The sequence below is a fragment of the Corvus hawaiiensis genome, chromosome 3, assembly GCF_020740725.1.
Source record: "Corvus hawaiiensis isolate bCorHaw1 chromosome 3, bCorHaw1.pri.cur, whole genome shotgun sequence".
In the NCBI taxonomy this organism is placed as follows: Eukaryota; Metazoa; Chordata; class Aves; order Passeriformes; family Corvidae; genus Corvus; species Corvus hawaiiensis.
This window is the reverse complement of record NC_063215.1, coordinates 55174530-55194522: the sequence shown is the minus strand read 5'-3', so window position 1 is coordinate 55194522 and position 19993 is coordinate 55174530. Positions and strand designations below refer to the sequence as shown.

Below are 19993 nucleotides of genomic sequence, written 5' to 3'. Positions count from 1 at the left end.
GTTTGACAGCTGCAGTGCTGGCAGGAGAATGCACCTGGGAGACTCAGCAGACCTTTTTCTATCTGTGAGCCTGTCGGCAGAAAGTGTTTCTTGTTATCTCTAAATAGGAGTTTAGGGAATGGGAATGTAATGAAATGGAAATCTTTTGGCTTTCTAAAATATGTAGTCTCTACTTACACTCCAGCTATGCTGTTTTGACATGCTGTGTAATTATAGGCATTGTCAAGTAACTCTTATTTGCATGAATTGAGCAGCTGCAGTTCCTCTTATGCATTGCCATAATTTTCATAATAACAACAGCTGTTGATCCATCTTCCATTACTTTCTACACACCCATCCAGTGCAACTAAATAACAGCAATTCAGGAGCAGCAAATGGGACTTAATTAATAACAGCAACAAGACAGAGAAACATACTCTGTGCTGTTATTGCTCTTGAATTTGAGAATTTTAGTACTGTTGGACAAAATCCTGGGGGTTTTTTGAGAACTATAAATAGGTATTAGTGGAACAGGTATTTTGTCCTCAGTCACTAGATGACAAAAGATGAGCTTGAGACAGAAATCAGAGATTTGTTTTCTTCCTCGAATAAACTGTTTGGGCATTTTATTTTTTAAAACAAAATGAGTTTGTTGTGGCTGCTTTTAATTCTAGATTTTCAAATAGAGTTCTGTTTTTCACAGTCTCTGTTTAAACTACCAAACTGCTTGGTTTTGGCCTGTCCTGGGATGACTGTATGACTATCATCTGCCCTGTGCCAAACATGAATCCTGTGCCTTCCTGCATCTTTAAGCTGTTTCTCAGGAGAGGGGGGAGAAAAGCCAGGCGAATTTTTCAGAGCAGTTTGTGCTCAAGGCACACACACCCCCCTGCATTGCTGCTGCTGCAGAGCCAAGGAAAGCACCTTCCTGCTTTTTCCCAGCTCTCGGCTCCTTTTCTCGGGAGAGACAGAGAGTTAAAACTCTTTGCTTTTTAGCTAGCCTGCTAGCTGAGGCAAGAACTTTTCTTGGGACTGTTCTGCTCCGGTCCGGAACAACATCACCAGAAGGCCCCACACCATGGCCCGGAGGTGCCCATGCTGAACCCCAGCTCTGGAGAGGGCAGAGCCACACCCACAGAAAGGACTCTGAAATCTCCCCAGGTTTCTTCTCCAAAGCAAGAGGTTTTATTATTTAACATTATTCATTCCCTTTTCTGTGCCTGCGTGCACTCCGCTTGTTAAATAAATAGGGGTTTTTTTCACTTTCCTCCGAGGAATTTCTTTCTGAACCTGCTGGGGGCGGGGCTGCTGAAATCTGCCTTCTAACAGAGGGACGTTCATTTCAGACATTTTCCTCCAAATTTGTCTCAAACCAAGACATGGCCTGAAATATTTTCATATTTTTATCTCTGCCACTGTGTACTACATTAACTATACTGATATTGTTGAAGCAACTCACTTGAACCAAAATGACCCAGGTACCTCCTCTGAAATGTGCTCTGGCAGCATGATGCACATCTCTACTAAAGTAGAGGTGTGGACAAATCCAATTTTAAAATAGCTGAGGTGGTTTAAGATATTACTGATACATTCTTCCTGTAGCAGTTCTTGTGGCTAATTGTCTCACTCTGTTTTAAGCTGGCTCATTTTAAATTGGATTAGGGAGGGCTTTTGTGAACTTTTACACACTTATTGCTGACATAAGGACAGTGATGAAAAGTGAAAGCATCTTAGGTCAGTCCACCTTTAATCTGGAGGAAGAGGTCTTCTCAAAACACCTTCTTCAATCTTAGCTGATTTATGTCTTGTTGGAGTATGACTCTCCAGAAGAGCAGCATCCTTATAAAGATCATAAACATGTTACGAGGGGGAAAAAAAAGTCAGTCCAGACAAGAGCAAGGTAATTAATTTCCTTTCAGACTTTTTCTGATTTGAAAATTGGAAAGATAAAGCTTCTGACACTATAATTATTTACTCAATTATTACTGCAAAACTGAGTAATGTAGAAGTGTGCAAGTATGAAACTCGTTTAGACAGCTGAGCATTTTAGTACCATTTTCAAGAAATGCTGACTTTTTTCAGTGTGCCACAGGTGAGCCTGTGAAGGTGGCTTGTGGTGTCTGCTGCCAAATGTTAATGTATTTTACAGCTCTGCATGACACTGCAGCCATTTCAGTGAGGTGCAGAAGTGAATGTGATGTTGGATTTAGTGATGCAGTTTTACAAATAATTGAAGTACCTGCATTGGGTTCCTATATGCAGAAACTTGAAGTGTGTCTTGTGCTTACACAATGTGTGAAGGTAAGGAGAACAGATTTGGCAGGATTGGTTGAGGAATTTGGACAGGAAAACAGTAATGGTAGTGGATTGTTGGGCAATAAGCTGACAGATATGGGGAAAAGACAGTTGGTAATGAATCCATTTGTGCAATTAGCATGTCACAATAATCTCTGAATGCAGTCACTGCAGTGCACTACCAACAAATAGCCAGAATAACTAACTTTGAATTCTGAGCTGTTTTGTCTTCTATTTCATGTTGATGCCTTTGAGAAATCTCTCTGGGGCAATGTCTGCGTAGATCTTTTACATGCATCTACAACTTTGAAAATTTGGTCCTACATCACTTGGCAAAATTACTTCCATTGTATTTGAGTGCTTCTGAGACACAGAGTCTCTTTCCTGCTACCCTGTTTTTCCTCTCTAATGATTCTGCAGTCCAAGTAGAGGTGTGTCCCTGCTGTGTCAATCAAATTTAAAAGGTAGTGTTTTGAGGCAGAGGACAAGAGTGCTGAGATATAAAACTGCCTATTTCTCATACCATTAATCTCAGAATGGGCTCGTAGGTAGAGACAGCAGTAATTTCCTTTTCTTCTTTAGAAAATAAATTAATGAACTATAATTTCTTCAGCTGTAGTTGATGTTGCACAGTTAAATTGCAAAGGACCAGTTTCATTACTGTTGTAAGTGCTGAGCTAACTATTAGCTTATGCTAATAATACTGCATTTATCAAATTGGCCTTCCTTCATTTTAGCAGTGTGTTTTCTATATTTTTGTGAAATGTGTAGGCATGCTTAGTATTACATTTTAAGGTGTTAAACGTGTTCCACAAAACACTTAATAAGAGATACAATGAAATGAAATGCTATTTAATAACTTTGGGTGTTTGTGTTCCTATGATAATTTATGTTTATTTCCTTTTACAAGATGTATTTAGCAGTTTATAGGAAATCAAAGGAGCAGAAGATAATCTAACCACTGCATAGATGTAGGTCCACTATGACCAACTTTTCAGTTGTTTCACCTTTCAAAAAGGAGAAGTGGAGGAAGCCATAAAGACTTTAGTATTCTACAGTAAACTTTTTCGAAAATAGATTTCAGAACATCAGCACATGAGCTTCTTTGGAAATATTTCACTCTAAACAAGGATTTGGGCTTTTAATTTTATCAGGAGGAGCATTTAGGTGCACAAGATACAACTGTTTGAAATAAGGGTGCCTCAGTACATAGTAGCATTTTTCATTGGACAGAGCCTGATGTGAATGTAGCAGGATGGGGTTCACATTCTCATGAGTTCTTGCAGAGTCCAGGCTCAGAAAGCACTTTTCATTCATGTGACTGTAAAACTGTTACACATCATCGCAGAAGAATCAGTAGCCAAATCTGAGAGTGGGTTCTCTGTAGAAGCCTAAAAGATAAAGGACTAAAATGTGTATGTTTCAAACACTGATAGCTGGATAGCCATGGAGCCAGCCAAGGATTGTTGGTAATAACACACTGTGAGAAAGAACAGGATGTGGGTGGAGAAGAGGGCCATATGGAGGTGGAGCAGCACTTTTCTGGGACAAATGTCCTTGTTCTGCTGCCTGGAGGTAAGCACAACACAGTACAGGGCAAGTGCAGGAATGAATTTGAGAAGCGGGCATGCACTTTAGAGGGGAATTAAGACCATCAAAGACCTCTGAAGCCTCCAACCCACTTCCAGAAAGGTCTAGAAGAAAGGACTGTGCATGATAACTAATTTTCATAGAAAGTGAGAAGCTTACCTCCAGGACAGGATAAACATATGTATAAAAAAGTATCCCCACAAAGGCTGGGCGTGCGTGCACCCCGGGACCCTGGATACTCCAGCTGGATCAATGCTTCAGCCAGGACTGATCTCCCTTCTATTCTCTTTCTTCCTTTCTTTGTCTCTCTTTAATTCATCTCTCTCTCTCTCTCTTCCCTTTCACCCTACCACTTATCCAAAACCCACTGCTGTGTGCTTATACTGGGGGGTCAGGGACTAGAATAACAATGTCCATGCCAAGTGTGTAAATTAGTAATAAAACTCTATAAGCTTTTGTGGATCCTCTGACTTTTGCCATTCCTTTTGACCACGAGCATCTACGGGTCTTGGGTTCTCCCTTCTCCTTAAGGGTGGGACACCACGTTCTCACAGCTTCAAGTGCTTGCTATGTGGCGTAGATCACTTTTTAAAGCTATATAGAATTTTAATCTCTTACATATATGTGTGTGTGTATGTGTGCGTATTTAAAATCTGCAAATCAGTTGGCAGTTTTAGAATTCCAATGCAATCCTACATCACTTGGCATTTTTAGAGCCCTGGGGGGTTTGTTACTACAGGTTTCTGGTTATGATTTTAAAAATCTCACATTGCCTGCCTTTAAAAAGGCTGTTCTTATTTTTGATGTGGTACATTTGACATCTGGTTAAGTAAGCACTGCTAGAAATGGGCTCAAGAGCTTCTGTTATTTGCCTTTTATTTATGGACTGGTGTTGAGGGTTTTTTACCAGTTTTCATTTGGGATTGAATTTTGTGTGTTTACAGTCTTTCAGGCAGAGCATTTTTAGATGTAGTCTACAATTCAAATTACCACTGTTTGATTGTAGTAGAAATTTAAACAATATCAACAAAGCATTAATTTGAGTAGATGTTTTCTTTCCGAAGTTGTCTTCTTGCAGGGATTTACTTCATTCTAGGTTGTTTAATTTGTTTTGGTTTTCTTTTTTTCCCTTTGGGAGGCCAAACCATCTTATCCTGGGTAAATGAAATTTTTCTTATCAGCATGTGTCTACATTTTAGACCACTTGTACCATGCAATTGTACATCCTTTCTGTTGAACAATCCTGTCTGCAGCTGATAAAATGTGCTGCGTGATAATAATGAACAGAGATAGTCCAGATAATAGAAAACTTAGATAAGGCAGATTTTAGAGGATGCAGGTCTGGGCCCATTCTGATACTTGCTGATACACTGAGCTGTTGGTCCAGTGTAGAGAAGCATTTAAGATTCAAAGAGAATATGAGAAAAGAGTACAAATGCACTGGAATTGTCCACTATGCTGGCATCTGTGAAGTGACTAATTGCAAGTTTACATAAACTGATATTTGAGGTATTTGAGTTTGATGCATCATTGCTGATCTTCACTACTAATTTTTTTTAATATATGTATGTATTTATTATCAGATAGCTCCACAAATTGGTTAATATGAAGTGTGAGAAACACTTATATATTCCAGTCTGCTGATTTTGAGGTGAGGTTACACTGAGCTGTGGCTTTGTGAGGACAGACTGGTGAATAGCTTCCTTGACTATGGGAGGAGGGTGTCCCTGTTGCATAATCCCAGCTCGCTTCTTACCTCTGATTTGCCAAGCAGCAATGAAAATGCCTGTATGAGTCAATTATCTCACTAAAAAGCAACAGAAAACCTGGGTTTTTCCTGTTTTTACAGTTAACTAGAGTGGATTGTAAGGGAATATAATATTGTCTATAGCCAGGGTAAAGGAGGAGCTAAGTCTCTAGGAGATGGCAAAGAACTGTAAGGGGTGAGAATACAATCTACTCCTTTTGGCTCTAGGGAGATGTTACATACCCTTGGTTTCCCCTGAAGCCACAGCTTTCAACTGCTTTACTTTTCACTGGATCAGCTTCCAGAGAATGTCTTCCTGAGTCCCTGTTAGCTGTTTCATTTTTCAGCCCTGTCGTGTGCTATTGAAGGACTATGAAAAGAGCTCTTCCTCTCTTTATCACTCCAAGTAGCAATATAGTTAACATTGTAGGTGTCTGAAGGGTAATCGTCCGTATCAGGTTTACTGTTCGTTGAAATGACTAGATGTTCCCAAAATGACTCAATTTCCCTGGCTGTAAGCAAGCACTGTGTGGATCTCAGCCTACTTCCACTGTAAGCATTGCCTTCAAAATTGCAACTTCCAGTCTTCCTCTTCAGCCCCCAATTTTATTTTTGTCTTTGATCCAAAGCAGTCCAAGGTCTTAGTGAAGATTTGGAGCCCAGCAGGCTGAACCTCTGTGTTCCTCTTCCTTCCAGATTTATGCAAAATTGTGTGAAACAAGATAGCAAACTGTTTAATCTTGTTAACCTTGGTGGCTTCAGCTTCCTACTTCCTGGATTCTGTAGTCAGTAAGAAATTAATTACTATGCTGTGACTCAGCAGTCTCAGCAAGAATAAATCAAATTGTAAATTCTTATGTTAGATTCCTATTGTGCTTAAACTGTTTTGTGTATAAGGACTTCTGCTGTATCCATGGTCTGTTACTAGGTGTTATCTTCCAGTCCTATTTTGTGTGCTGATGATTCATATTCGTAAACAAAAAGCAAATATATAGACTGAGAAAAACCCTATAATTTAAATTAGCATGGATTTGTGTGTGTGTGAAAGAGACAAAGATTGTAAATAAAAAGATAGCAGGGGAAATTATACTTTTGGTGATAATTGGTCACACTCCTAGGGATATTTATGGGGCATCTGTTACAGTTGGCTGAAAATGTGCCTGCTTCTTGTCCAGGTAGACTGAACATGACATCAGTGATCTGAAGTTGGTTTGAAATTCCCATCAGTATATAATATTCTATATTAAAAAGTAAAGAGGAGAAGCAGCAGGTTACTGCTTCAATGTAGAGTTTTAATGTTAAATTATCTATCCCATTTACACCTTTTTGAGTTATATCATTGTGCTCTTCCCCTCCCCCCCCCCAAAAATCTCTGAAGTCGTATATCATATCTGGAAAACTTAGGTCACAGCCACTGTGATGATTTAAAAAAAGCCAAACCACGACTGTCAGTATTTTTTGTTTGAAATTAACATGGTATCCTGACAAAGTGGCAACATTCCATTATAATTGAATCACCAGTGATTTCAACTAAGTATATTATCTCTCTTTGCTTTAGTCAGAAACTGTGTAGGATGTGCAAATGCAGCATTGGTAGCTCCATGTGCAGAGACAGCTGAATTTCAAAGCGTGTCTTGTTACCCTGTGTCTTGTGAAGGGTTGTTAGTGTGACGTTATGTTGTATTTTAAGTTCTTTAGTGCAGTGAGTTGCAGAAACCTGATACATCAAATCCATCATAAAGTATTAGAACAGCTTGAACCTTGCATCTCTCAGGGCTGATGTCAAGAAATGCTGTTCCTTTCCAGTCAGCTGAGTTCAGGCGAGTGAGGTGATCTTTGTGGTTTTGACATTTTAGATGCCAAGCTCTGAGCCACTGTTGGGAAGCCCCTCCTTCCCTTTGTGTATCATCAGTAGAGACGAGCAGAAAATGTGATTGAAATGTTCCTGCCTTAAGAGACTCTTGAATTTGATCTGGGAGAATTTTGTTCTGTTTTCTATGGTTTTGATAAACATACATAATGAAAATAAAGATGTGGGAAGCCAAAGTTATAGACATGGTTTGCATATGCTGCATGAAAGTGTGCACATAATTTAAAAGATACAATATTTCCTCTTTGAAAACAAGCTCCACTGTACTTTTTTTTTATTTCTAGATGAATACTGTCATTTAAATTTGACAAAAAAATTTAATTATCAAGCACCTTCACCTCCAGGTGGTCTTTTCCATCAAAGAATCTAGTAAAATATCACTGGATCTTTCCTAATGGAATTTTTTACTTTAATCTAAAAGGCATATCTGTTGTTGGAAATGTTTGCTTGAACAGAATCCAAATAGCTCTAGTTTCTTTTTTGGGAAGGAAAGACTCATGTAACATTTCAGATTTCCAGCATGAGTAATTTTTTTGTGAGCATTATTTTGGCATTCACTCACTTGTGTATTGAGGCTTTGGCAGCCTGTAAAGAATAGCTAAAACCTGCTTCATGGGTAAGACCCAAGTGCTATGGCAAGATGAGAACTGCTCTGAAAATAATTGTATGGTAACCGAGGTGCCTGGGACCCACTGACACCAGAGTAATACAAATATGGTCATAACTGTGAATTACAAGAAGAGAGTGTTAGTAAGATATTGGTCATTAGCTGGGGAGGAGAAATAGGGTGGTAGCCCATGGATTGCTGTTGTACATCTGCAGGTAGTAAGGAGGATCCAGGCACTGCATCTTGAATGATGGGGCATCAGTCCAGCTTTATGGCTCTGGGTGATTCATGCCATTTTCAGAGTTTGTATTGCACACTTCAGGGGAATTAGAGCTCCCCAGTGTAACTATCTGCTTTATTCTCTTGGTTCTATGTGTTCTTAAATTGTGATCTGAGCCCTGGGTGTGTTCAATAACCCTTTGTAAAACCATGCTGCTCCTCACCAGTGTGTGCACAGTAGGTGTTAAACAGGTCCAAGGCAGCACCCGTGGACAGGGCAGTCTTTATTGCTGTCTGTGTAGTTGTAAAAAGTTTTTCTCTCCTACATAGGAAAGACCTTTTAATTTACTTTTTCTGCTGTTTTCTGAAACTACTCAGCTCACTTGGATGCTTAGGCACAAGATGGAACAAGGGAGCAGTGTGTGGCTCACACAGCTTGTGTGTCACATCGCAGCTTGTGAAGGGGCCACCTGATGTGTGTGTGAGCACATATGACCTGGCATGGCAGTGGTGAAGGGCTTCATGAGCCCTCTGGCCAGCCCTGTCCCCATCTCCACCAAGGCCTCCTGCGTGGTGCTGCCCACCCCCAGCACCATGGTGGGGATGGAACCTTGGGCCTTAGAAACCCCCTGTGGGCATTGCATGTGAGCCTAAAGAAGTATCATCCTGGAAAACGGGACAGATTCACTTTGTGATTTGGCCAAATTATTTTCTTTCCTGTCAGTTTATTGAAAAATGACTGGGAAGGGGAAAGCAAAATAAAAAGGCTCATCTTACTTCTTTTAATACTGCTCGTGGAGTTTTAATCAGTCATGCTTTTTTTGGGCCCTTATTTCTTACCTTGTGATCTGCCATCTAATTCAATTTTTCATTCCTGCTGCAGAAAATGTCTTTCTGCAATTTCCAATATCCAGCTTCATTTATCCCTTTTAGAAGAAATGTAGCTTTTTATAGCATGTTTTTTTCTCTCCAGCTTCTGTGAAGCCATGAGTGAGAAAGTGTCAAGCCTGAGGTAAAAAATTAGATTTAAACCCCCTAATCAAGGTCTGCTGTGTGAACCTCCATCTGTACCTGACTTCTGGGAGATTCTGGTCCAGAATGAGATTGAAAGTCTGTGCGGATGGCAGCCAGTATGACAGCAGACATCACCTGCAGGAGACTTTGGGGGGGCCTTACCTACCTTGTCTTCATTGAGACTGCACTACTCCCCTTGCAGGGTATTGCTACCAGCTTCTTTCCCCATGTTTCTTTCCTTTTATTATCCCTCTCTCAAACTAACAATCTCTGGCCCTCTTTTAGCTCATTTTCTTTGGTCATGGAAGTGTTTAAGAAATAAATCCTTTTTCACTTCTCTGGTTGTTCTTACGCAGTCATGTCTAGACCAGTTTTAATCTGGGTCTTGCCAGAAGACTCTCCCAGACAGTCTTCTCTGCTGCCTTACTGAGCTCCTTCGTGCTACTGATAGAACTTTTCTTGATTTTTTTCAGTGCAGACTTTGCTAGTGATGAGATGCTCTTTTTTGGGGGGACATGCAGTTCTCTGTGTCTATTATAATTTAATTCCTGTTATCCAAGGGATCTTTGTCCAGTAACAATATTATTTTTGTGCTTCTTCCCTGGAATGGCTTCCTTTGGACTTGATAATCTTGCAGCCTCTTTGAGCTGACTTTGTTGATTTTGGAGGCTCCTCTTCCATTGAATATCCCAATATTTGGGCAATAGGTGTTGGTTATCCATATTTTAATTTCCTGTTTATTCCTGGAGACCACATTCCTCCGAAAATGGCTCATGTCTGTTTAGCAATTTCTGCACTGGTGTCCAGTGTTCCAACTCTTCCTCTAATCCTTGTCATTGCTATATATTCCATTTTTTAGATTCAGGGCTCCACTTTTCAGAATTTTAGCATCAACCAAATGTTTTGTACTTCTAGATGAAAGTATGACTTTGTCATTCTTTCTTCTGCATTTTATTTCACTCTGGGTGATGTGAGAAAGCGTGATAGAGTCACATTATAAATTACTATTTTAAGGCCTCCTTTGAAGAATGCAATTCTCATTGTTTAGGTCCCTTTGCTCCCCTCTAGAAAGTGCCCTCAGGTTTCCCAGCCAACTCAGAAGAATGTTAACTCTTATTAAGAAAATACTTCTGTAATTAGGAGTCTATTTACTTGATCTGATTTTTACCCTGACCATAAAATGCATTGGAGAATCTGACTGGAGGACAGCAAAGGTAGGGGGTAAAGGTGATATGTGCTAGGGAGACATAAGAGATTTTTCTGGGCTACTTTATGTAAAGTTTGGTTTTTAGCTTTTGTGGTGAGTGGGGAGAAAATGGATGCACTAAGAATGTTTCAAAATAATTTAGTAACTATAAATAAAAATCCACATAGTCTCTGTAAAGTGATTTGAGAAGAGCTGTGAGAAAAGCAAGCTTTTGTGCTGGTGAAATTTCCTAGGATGGTATCAAGCCTACTCCTTTGACACTGTGATTTAGAGTGTGCCTAGAACACTCTGTGCTTGGGAGGCTTGGTAGGATTATTTTTATTTTGCTTCTTGGGTATCATTTTAATTTATTTAAACCTCAAATAAAGAAGGTTTATTGTTTTGTGATTTTAATTGGTGGAATGTTTTTAAATCACTGAAAGGATTTGAGAGAGGTAACTTTCTGATGGGCTTGTTAAAATAAAAAAACCTACTTCTTTCCATTGCTTTCTTGTAGAAAAGGTTATGGATTAAAGCTAAAAAACAGGAAAGATTATTAATGTGCACAGTCTTCTTTTAGCCTATTGAAATTTGGGATTGCAGAGCATCTTTTAGCAACTGTATCTAAGATAAGCACATGGCATGCAGTTTCCCCAGACTATCTTTAAACTATTTTGTCTTCATTTTTATGTACTTTAGTAGTTAGCATTTATGTAGTTACCATTTATTCATCTGTCAAGTGAATATCTGGATTTAAGGATTTTCAGAAAGAGCAAACATTTAGGGGGTTTGCTTTTATGATGCCATGGTGGTCTGCACAGGCCATCACCACAGGCATGTAGCACGAATCCTTACTTTTATCAGTTTTACAGTAGTTTTGCTTTGTAAGTCTCACTAGTGCTGTCGCGGGTCTGAAGTAGTAATTGCTGCAATATCTAATTGCCTTATTATTTCTCTGCCTAGGGCAGAAACATGAGAAGCTCTCAGTGAGAAAGAAGATATGAGAGAGATGCAGAGGGAATTAATACTAGCAAGCTGTGTTGGGAGAGCATGTAACAGTCATGGCTTGCCAATATTCACTGCATTGCTCCAGTTCAAAAACCTGCTAAATAGAATTAGCAAGGAGTTATTGATTAAATGTTTAATCTGGGTCTTTTTGGTCCTTTAAAACCTATCCAATTAATCAAGTGAGATTGAAAAATAATTGAAATTATGATTAATTCTTCTCAGGATAATTCCACTTGTTAACATTCCCAGAACTTGTTAACATTCTCAGAGAACTAGGGTGGGGTTTTTTGGGGATAGAGGGTATAGTAAGCTGACTTTCAAAAAAATCTTTAGCCATTTTGTCTAGATAGTCCCCTTACAGAGTATGTAGGTAATTATTTGATGGTGTAGTGATAAATAGACTGCCGAGACACTGCACTAGATAGGCAGAGAGGGATTCATTAGTCCCAGCTTGCTTTTTGGAGGAAACTGTCTTATTCTTAAGGGTCTAATTCTAAAAACATCTGTCATGAAAATTGAAGTAAGGACTGGAAGCTGCTAATCAGCAACTTTGCTGACTGGCTAAATTATTTTAGTATAGTACTGCATATTTCTTCTGCAGAATATTCTTCCCACAGTACCTTGCTGCTTCAAAATTCATTTTTATCGCAAAAATGACTGGTTAATACATTTGTTGTTTTAAGATGAGTTTCTGTAGTAACTATGGAAGGCTTGTGTATTGGAATATTGAACAAGGCTTACACAAGACAAGTTGTCACTACTGGAACACAATGTTGTCAGGTAATTAACTTATTAGTGTTTAGGTTTCCAGGTCAGGTCTCTGCAGGCACAAACCGCAGCCTTACCTTTAGTCTTTTCAGGCTTTCTGTGGCTTTGTGAAAATATCAAGGCAGTAGTTCATATTCAGGTTGTGTTTTCAAGGTTGTACTCAGGAATTACTTTTGTTGTTAGACATTCTGGAGAAGGTAGAGATTAGCTTTGCAGCAATTGCCAAGGAGCATTCATATATAGTGCCTGAAGAATTTGTGTCTTATTGCTAAGGAAGTTCTGTATTTTCTTACACATGCTCTAATATCTGTCTTTCCATGGTGGGGAGAATAGATGTAAGATATATTAAATGGGAAGATGCATGATATCTGGTGTATCTTTTCGACTCTGAGATTTGGAATGCAGGTACCAGAGGTGGATTGAGTGATAGGTACAAGTTAAACCTTACAGATCCAAATGCCATGCTAAAGAAAATGGGGAGAAGGCAGTGAGCTTGGAGGATTCCAAACCCCTTGGTATGTGCTACATGAACTGTTCAAAATAGTGTGAAATTCCGCAGTGCTTGACTGCTTAAGTGATGATCCTTGCCCAAACCTCAGGCTAACAGCATTTGCAGTTCCAGTTAATTGCTCCTTATGGTCCAGCTTTCAGAGCTGCCACTTGCCTGTGGGATGATCCCTTAGTATCCCTGTCTGAGCCAAGGAACTGAAGCTGCAGAATTATCTGGGTGCATTTGCAGCAAAGGTGACACTTTTCTCTTATGGAATTGCTTTCACTTCCAACTACCCTCTTCTGCCTTATCTGAACAGTTATTGCATTTTAGCCATTCATTTTAAAGCTGCTTTTTTTTTTCCTATTTAAGAAGCTTAGAATGCAGCCTAGGAAAGATTACTTGATTTATGTGGTGCACTGAACCAACCTGAAATAAAGGACTTCTTTTTAATCCGAAATCAAGGCTTTTGCTGTACAAATAAAGGAACAGGTAGTTTGTTTCTTGCTATGATGCTACAAATTCAGCAATCACAACTCTCTCTTGCTTTGTTTTAACGTATTGTAACAGTTTAGTTGACTAAAAACATCCCATCACTTCATGTGTTCAGCAGCACTTTGTGTAAGAGCAGCACTTTATTTTTGTTGGGTTTTGTGTGCCTCAGCAAGAGAAGTGAGATTAGATTACAGATGGTACCTGTGTAACTCTGCTGCCTGAGTCCCTGTCACTCGCTTCAGGAGCCTACCATCAATACTGGGATCCGCTGTGTCCTCTGGGATGCTGAGGACAATGGAGTGAGATTGAGGTGCAATTTTCTTGGAAGTGATGGGACAGGGATTGTATTTCTGGTGTTGAGAAGGTGCAGCTGGAAAACAGGGAAGAAGTGGACAATGGACTGGCTTTCTTGCTCACTTAAGGTCCAGCATGCACGCGAGAGCTGCTGTTGTTGTGAATTGTCCTGGTAGCACTCACCAAACAAACTTACAAAATCCTAAACTAGTTACACGTGAGCTTTTGTCCACTTGCCAGCAAGATCATTAAATTTTTGTGTCCACCTGGCAAAGAAGTTCATTTACATGATAAACACCATCTGCAGATAATGTCATACCTGACCTCTTAACAAATTATGGAACTTGCACTCCCCAGCAGTGTGTATTTTAAAAAGCTCTTTTGGCCATGTGTCAGCATAACACTGCTGTTATTTAATTTTAAAAGAGTTAATTAAGCTGATGCCGTATTGATGGGTTTGTTAGAAAGGCATACATGTTGGGCAAACTGTATGGCAGCATTGTACATCAACTTTGTTCTTCTGTTCTTTGAACAAGTGTTTGGCTCTTGATAACCTTCCTTCTGTTACCATTTTCCAGGTGGTTTCCTTTTTCCTTTAATATCTTTCTTTTCCTGTACCTGCAATAGTTCCATGTGTGGTTTGGATGGTGTTTTGGGTTTGTATGGCCAGGTTTTGGTAGCAGAGGGGCTACAGAGGTAGCAGTAGGTACAGCTTCTGTGAGAAGTTGCCAGAAGCTTCCCCTGTGTCAGGTAGAGCCAGTGCCAGCTGGCTCCAAGGTGGATGCACTGCTGGCCCAGGTTGAGCCAATCAGGAATGATAGTAATACCTCTGTGATAACATATTTTAAAAGGAGAAGAAAGTTACTGCACAGTTGTAATTGTGGCCAGAGAAGAGCAGGGTGAGAATATGTGAGAGGAACAACTCTGCAGACACCAGGGTCAGTGGAGAAGGAGGGGTTGGAGGGAAGGAGGTACCTGAGGTGCCAGAGCTGAGATTCCCCTGCGGACCATGGTGAGGCAGCTGTGCCCCTGCAGCCCAGGGAGGACCACAGGGATGCAAAGATCCACCTACAGCCCCTGGAGAAGACCCACACCAGAGGAGATGAATGCCCAAGAGTGGGCTGGGAGGCCTGTGCTGGAGCAGGGTCCTGTAGGGACCTGTGGAGAGAGGAGCCCATGCTGGAGCAGGTTTCCTGGTAGGACTTGTGAACCCATGCTGGAGCAGGCTGTTCTTGAAGGATGGCACCCTTTGGAAGAGTGAATCACACTGGAAAAGTTTGCAGAGAACTGTCTCCGTGTGAGGGGCCCCACACCGGAGCAGAGGAAGGACTCCTCTCCCTGAGCAGTGGCAGAAACAACATGTGATGAACTGACCATAACCCCCACTCCCCATCTCCCTGCACCAAAGTGGGTGTGTGGCTGACCATAGACATTGCTTTTCATCTGTCTGGGTGTCCTGCATCTATGTTTTGCAAAATATGTAGTTCTACTTGAAGATTTATTATTATTTCTGTAGCTCTTGCTCTACAGCATGCTAAAAACATGGATGTCTTTTAAATGTACCCCAAGGCCTTTGACTCTCGTTTATGGAGAATTTTCTGCTTTGTGTTGGTTCAATCACCTTGCAGATAAGGTATTACTGAAATTTACAGAAGAAGGTAGCAGATTCGGTGAGGGAACTTACTGTGACCCAAAGACGTAAGCTCTGTTTATTATTTATATTAATATTGATGGTTTGAGAGCAGGATGCCAAAGTATTTGTGGGGGAGGTAAAAGTCATCTCCTGCAGTTCTGGCTGCCCTCTCTTGGTACAGCCATAGCTGGGAACCAGGTGCTGCAGCACTGCATGATGCTGGCTGCCTCCCTCCATGGTGTGCCAGTCTCACGCCAACTAAAAGGGGAAGATCAGAAGTCAGGAGCTGTGTCCTTATGTGACACTGGGAATGGGAACAAAATCCAGGTTGCTGACAACACATGTATTGTTTTAAGTGTCTTTTTTTCCTATAATGGGTTTCAAAAGCATAGTTGTAGGATCTTTTAAAATGCATAAAATAGAGGGTGGTATCTGTCCCTCCCTAGTAAATTTGATTAGTATCTTTGCCTTGTCAGAATGCTGACTATAACTCAAACCTTGAAGTCCAGGAAATGATTAGGTAAGGGCCAGCACAGATCTTAATATAATCTTAGTTCTATCAAGGAACTGATTACATCCGTTGGAACAGCTCAGTAACATTAGTATTTATAATAAGCAGGTATGAAAAATTGAGAAAGTATATTTTTATTTGCATTTTCAGCTTTTATTGTATATGCTCTGGCTTCAAGTAGCTGGGAAATACTTTAGCAAAGGAAAGCATAGCTGTTAGCTCACAGAAAGTGCTGCCTTTGGGGAGCAAGTGTACCTTTACAAGGCTGGGATTTGCTAGGCTGCAATGTTAGTAACAAGGTTTCTTCTCACGTGCATTGCCAGTGATGTGATGAGATGCAATGTGACAGTCAGTTGTTTGTGGGTACAATGAGATGTGACAGAATGAAGGAATCCTCAGATCAAAGGGGGAGGATTTGTAACATTTAGTGCAGCTGAGAACATTTTAAAATGTACAGCAGGAACATTTGCTGTAGCTCGTTTGCTTTAGATGACTAACACAAAATTGGATGTGGCCCATGGTGGCTGTGCTTTCTTCGTGGGGGGGCTGTAGTGTTTGTAACATGGAAATAAAATGGTTTCAAAGAAGGTTTCAGCTGCCCGTTGAGGCTTATATTACCTTAACCTCTTACTTCCAATTTAAATTTTGAGGATTTTGCTACCCTTCACATTTCTGAGGGATGTTCCCCTGCTTACTATAAGGTCTTCTGTCACTTTGTACATTAATTACATTGAATAATTTTTTTTTTTCAGTATTGTCATGCAACAGATTTTCTTTATTAGGGCAGGGAAGGCATATATGTAGGAGTCTAGTATATGACCTTTCCCTGGGATACAGGGGACCCAGATTTTAATTCCTTTGACGTGAAAGACAAGACCGGCATACTGTTCAAATCAGGGTTAATTTTGTATTCATCTACTACTCTCTCTCAGGCAGGGCCAGTACTAGGTGAATAAGGTATAAACAGTTTAGGAATAGTACTTTGGTCTTTCCAGCTTTTTGATGTCTGCCTCTTTATGTTAAGTAATGCTTGATGTGCTTTTCTTACAAAAATTCTTTTAATGGGAGATCAGATCTGTCATGTCTCAGAAGGTGGACTCAATTCCTTTCATACAATAAAAAGGGAAATATGTATGCCAGGCTGCAGCTGGGAGCATTCAGAGGCTGATCCCAGGCTGGCTTGCCAGCTGCTTCTGCCTCTTCAGACATGAGCTCAGGTCTCCATTGCTTCCTGGGCACAGGGACTGCAAGTGAATGATAAATCTAACAGAGAGTATGATGGGTGGTTTCTGTAAGAAATGGTGTGACTTCATAGTTGAAAAGTCTGAAAAACCATAGATACCTTTCTTAAGCCTGAAAGCAGTCCAATACTGCAGTTACACCTTCCACTGACTGCCACTTAGCTCAGTATTTTCTGTGAGGCTTGTTCAAAGGAGCATTGTGGGAAGAGGTGAATCCCAGTGAGGTTCTGGAAGCTGCAGCCTCACAGTCTCTCTGTGAGTTAAGCGGTCAGTGGTTTATTTTCCTTTAATTGTATTTGGTTCCATTTTCTCTGAGGGAGGTAAAGACATTGCAGGGAAACAGAGCCCTTCCCACATACTAAACATTGTCTGAAACAATCTCAGATTCAATATACAAGGGCAACATGGCCTCCCTGACCTGTGGTGGCTGTCCTGTGAGACTGCCTACGGGTTGTCTAGCATCAGATGCACAGCTGCCTATAACCCTTTCTTTTCTAGTGCCTCACATCACTCAGTACAGCTAGAATTAAACCCGTAATAATGTTTTCATTATTGTTTTTCCAGTGGGACACTGGGTGTGAGCAAATTGCAGAGTAAACTGAGCCAGTAAAGGAGTTTTGGAATACTTGCAGAGTCATTCTTTTGAGAGAAGAGACCTGAACTCCCTGGGATTTGCTGGGTCTGGGAAGCACTTGATAATATTAGCTTAAAGCCTTTCCTCCCCTGCAATACTCTGCTTTCTTCCTTTTGTCACACAACCTTCCTCTGCTCTCTCTACAAAAAGGCTTTCATGCAATCTGGTCCGTCAGCTGTTGCTTTTGTGCATTGTGCTGGATCTGGGATAAAGCGTAAGCTCTTCAATTCTGATGCTGTACAGTGTGGCATGAATGCTGATGGTGCTCTGGTTAAGAATAAAGCAACCAAGCAAACTTACAATTAACAATAACTAAGCAGATGTGAGAACAGTGAGTTCTTAGAAGTAGTTGCATTTTTAAAGATTTTTCCTTTCCCCTTTCAAAGCTGTTCACCTTGGTATTTTCACTATGGAAAACTGCATTGTTAGGAAACAGACTTGTGTGTAGACCTCAGTATCCCAGGATTTGTCTTCAAAAAGCCAATTAGTGCTTGAAGTAGAAGTTAATCTGCTTCACAAGTGTAATTTCCATCCTTTGCCTTACAATCAGCAGCAAGCAACCACACTGCAGAACATCACCTTGAGAAAGAGCAAGTACTGGTCTGTTTCTGTACATTTTTTCTATGTGTTTCTATTTCTAGTGGCTTTTTCCACTAACCTAACGTGTGTCAGTGTGACCACTGTGTGAAGACAGAATAATCTGCTGCAGCAGCAGAGCTCCTCCAAGGAGATAGTTTAATGAGTCCTAGGGTGAGTTCTTAAGTAAAGGGGGTGAGAAGCTGTAGAAAAGAAGCATAGAAAAGAAAGATGTGAAATCTTTGGAAAGAGGAATGTTACTTATCTTGTAGAGGGGAGCAATTCTATTACACACTGCAAGCATAAATAAAAAGCAATTCTATTGTGCATTGTGAGCCATAAGTTGAGCATCCATCCCGATTTCCCTCGCTGTAATGAGCAGTTAGAAATCAAACTCACATGGATCTCTAAAATACGGAATGAAAAAGCACCACCTGTGCTGTAATCACCACCGTGCTGACAGAACCTCCCCACTTCACATCAGTACTAAGACCACAATCCATCCTCTTGAGAAATGTTTTGCACATTAGTTTGTTTGGGTTTTACCCAACACCCTTTGCAAGGCAGTGTCTCACTGGGAATAAATGTAACATGTCCTCTGTCTGCAGTTCTGTTTTCAACACTTTTAGAACTGACTACAGGTATCAGTATGGGCACTAAGCATCTTTACTTGTAGCTGCCTATGTATCTAATTTTGAGAAGGGCCAAAAGCTGCAGTTATGGCACCATGTGATGTAAAAATTAAGATACTCCAGCTCTGGCTGTAATGAGCATGCTGTCAAGTTGTATCAGCCTTTGGAAGCAGAAGGGAGGAGAAAATAGAAAATCGAGGACCGTTGAGCTGAAAACGAAAGTCGATACATGGATTGACCTCTGTGTTTGTTCTTCATTGACAGGTTGATGACACCTGGAAGTGAAATTCGGTTTGTCCACAAGCACATGGGCCTGGTGCCCGGCTGGGGAGGAGCTGCCCGGCTGGTGCGGATCGTGGGCAGCGGGGCAGCCCTGCAGCTGCTGGGCGGGGCTGCCCGGGTGGACCCCGGGAGAGCTCTGCGCCTGGGGCTCTCCGAGGAGACGCTGCCGTCCTCAGACGAAACCACGGCGTTGGGAGAAGCCCGGGCCTGGCTGAATCAGTACACAGAGGGTCCGACCACTGTGATTCGGGCTGTGAAAAAGGTGGTGACAGCAGGAAGAGAGCTCCCACTGGAAGCTGCCCTAAGAACAGAGAAGGACATTTTTGGAACTGTATGGGGTGGGCCTGCCAATTTGCAGGCATTGGTTAGAAGACCAAAACAAAAATGATGGTTTATGCATGAGGAATGGGCTTGACCTTTTTGCAAACAAAGCTTTCAGTAAAGAAGCCATTAAACGGAATCATTTAAGGACTTGTCCATTTAAAATGGCCTTAACATTCCTGCCATTTAGGTCAGGCAGGCGTATTTGGTGTGCAACCACAGAGAAATCCCGGGCAGATTCTCTACTGTCTTAATCACCCACTGAATGGAGATTAGTGAAATTAGTATGTAAAGGTAAATACTATGCTGAAAATAGAACTATAATTCATTTGAAACGAGGCTGAAGATTATTTTATTTGGTGTTAATTTTGGTTTTTTAACTGGTATGGATATTAATTACTTGAAAGTTACGAGGTTTATTCATTTGCAGAACAGGTGCATCTAAAGCTGCAAAATATGAGCTTCCCAACCAGTGTCTTTAAGCAGCTTGGAAAAGATGATAACTAGTGAGAGGATAGCTTTTATTTTTTCATTTCTAGTTCTTCATATAATTGCTGAGAAAATATCCTTGGATACTTCAATTTTAATGGTGCTTTTACAG

The 19993-nt window shown here is 40.7% G+C and overlaps 1 protein-coding gene across 10 annotated transcripts in view; it reads left to right on the top strand.

Moving 5' to 3' along the window:
- Nucleotides 1–19727, top strand: part of ECHDC1 (ethylmalonyl-CoA decarboxylase 1) — a 42375-nt gene extending 22648 nt beyond the window's left edge. For all 10 annotated transcript variants that reach the window (XM_048296207.1, XM_048296209.1, XM_048296210.1 and 7 more), the window contains one exon: nucleotides 19054–19727. In XM_048296207.1, coding sequence (XP_048152164.1) covers nucleotides 19054–19459 — 406 coding nt within the window. In that variant the 3' untranslated portion in view covers nucleotides 19460–19727. The remainder of the gene's footprint in view (nucleotides 1–19053) is intronic.
- The last annotated feature ends 266 nt before the right edge of the window (nucleotides 19728–19993 follow it).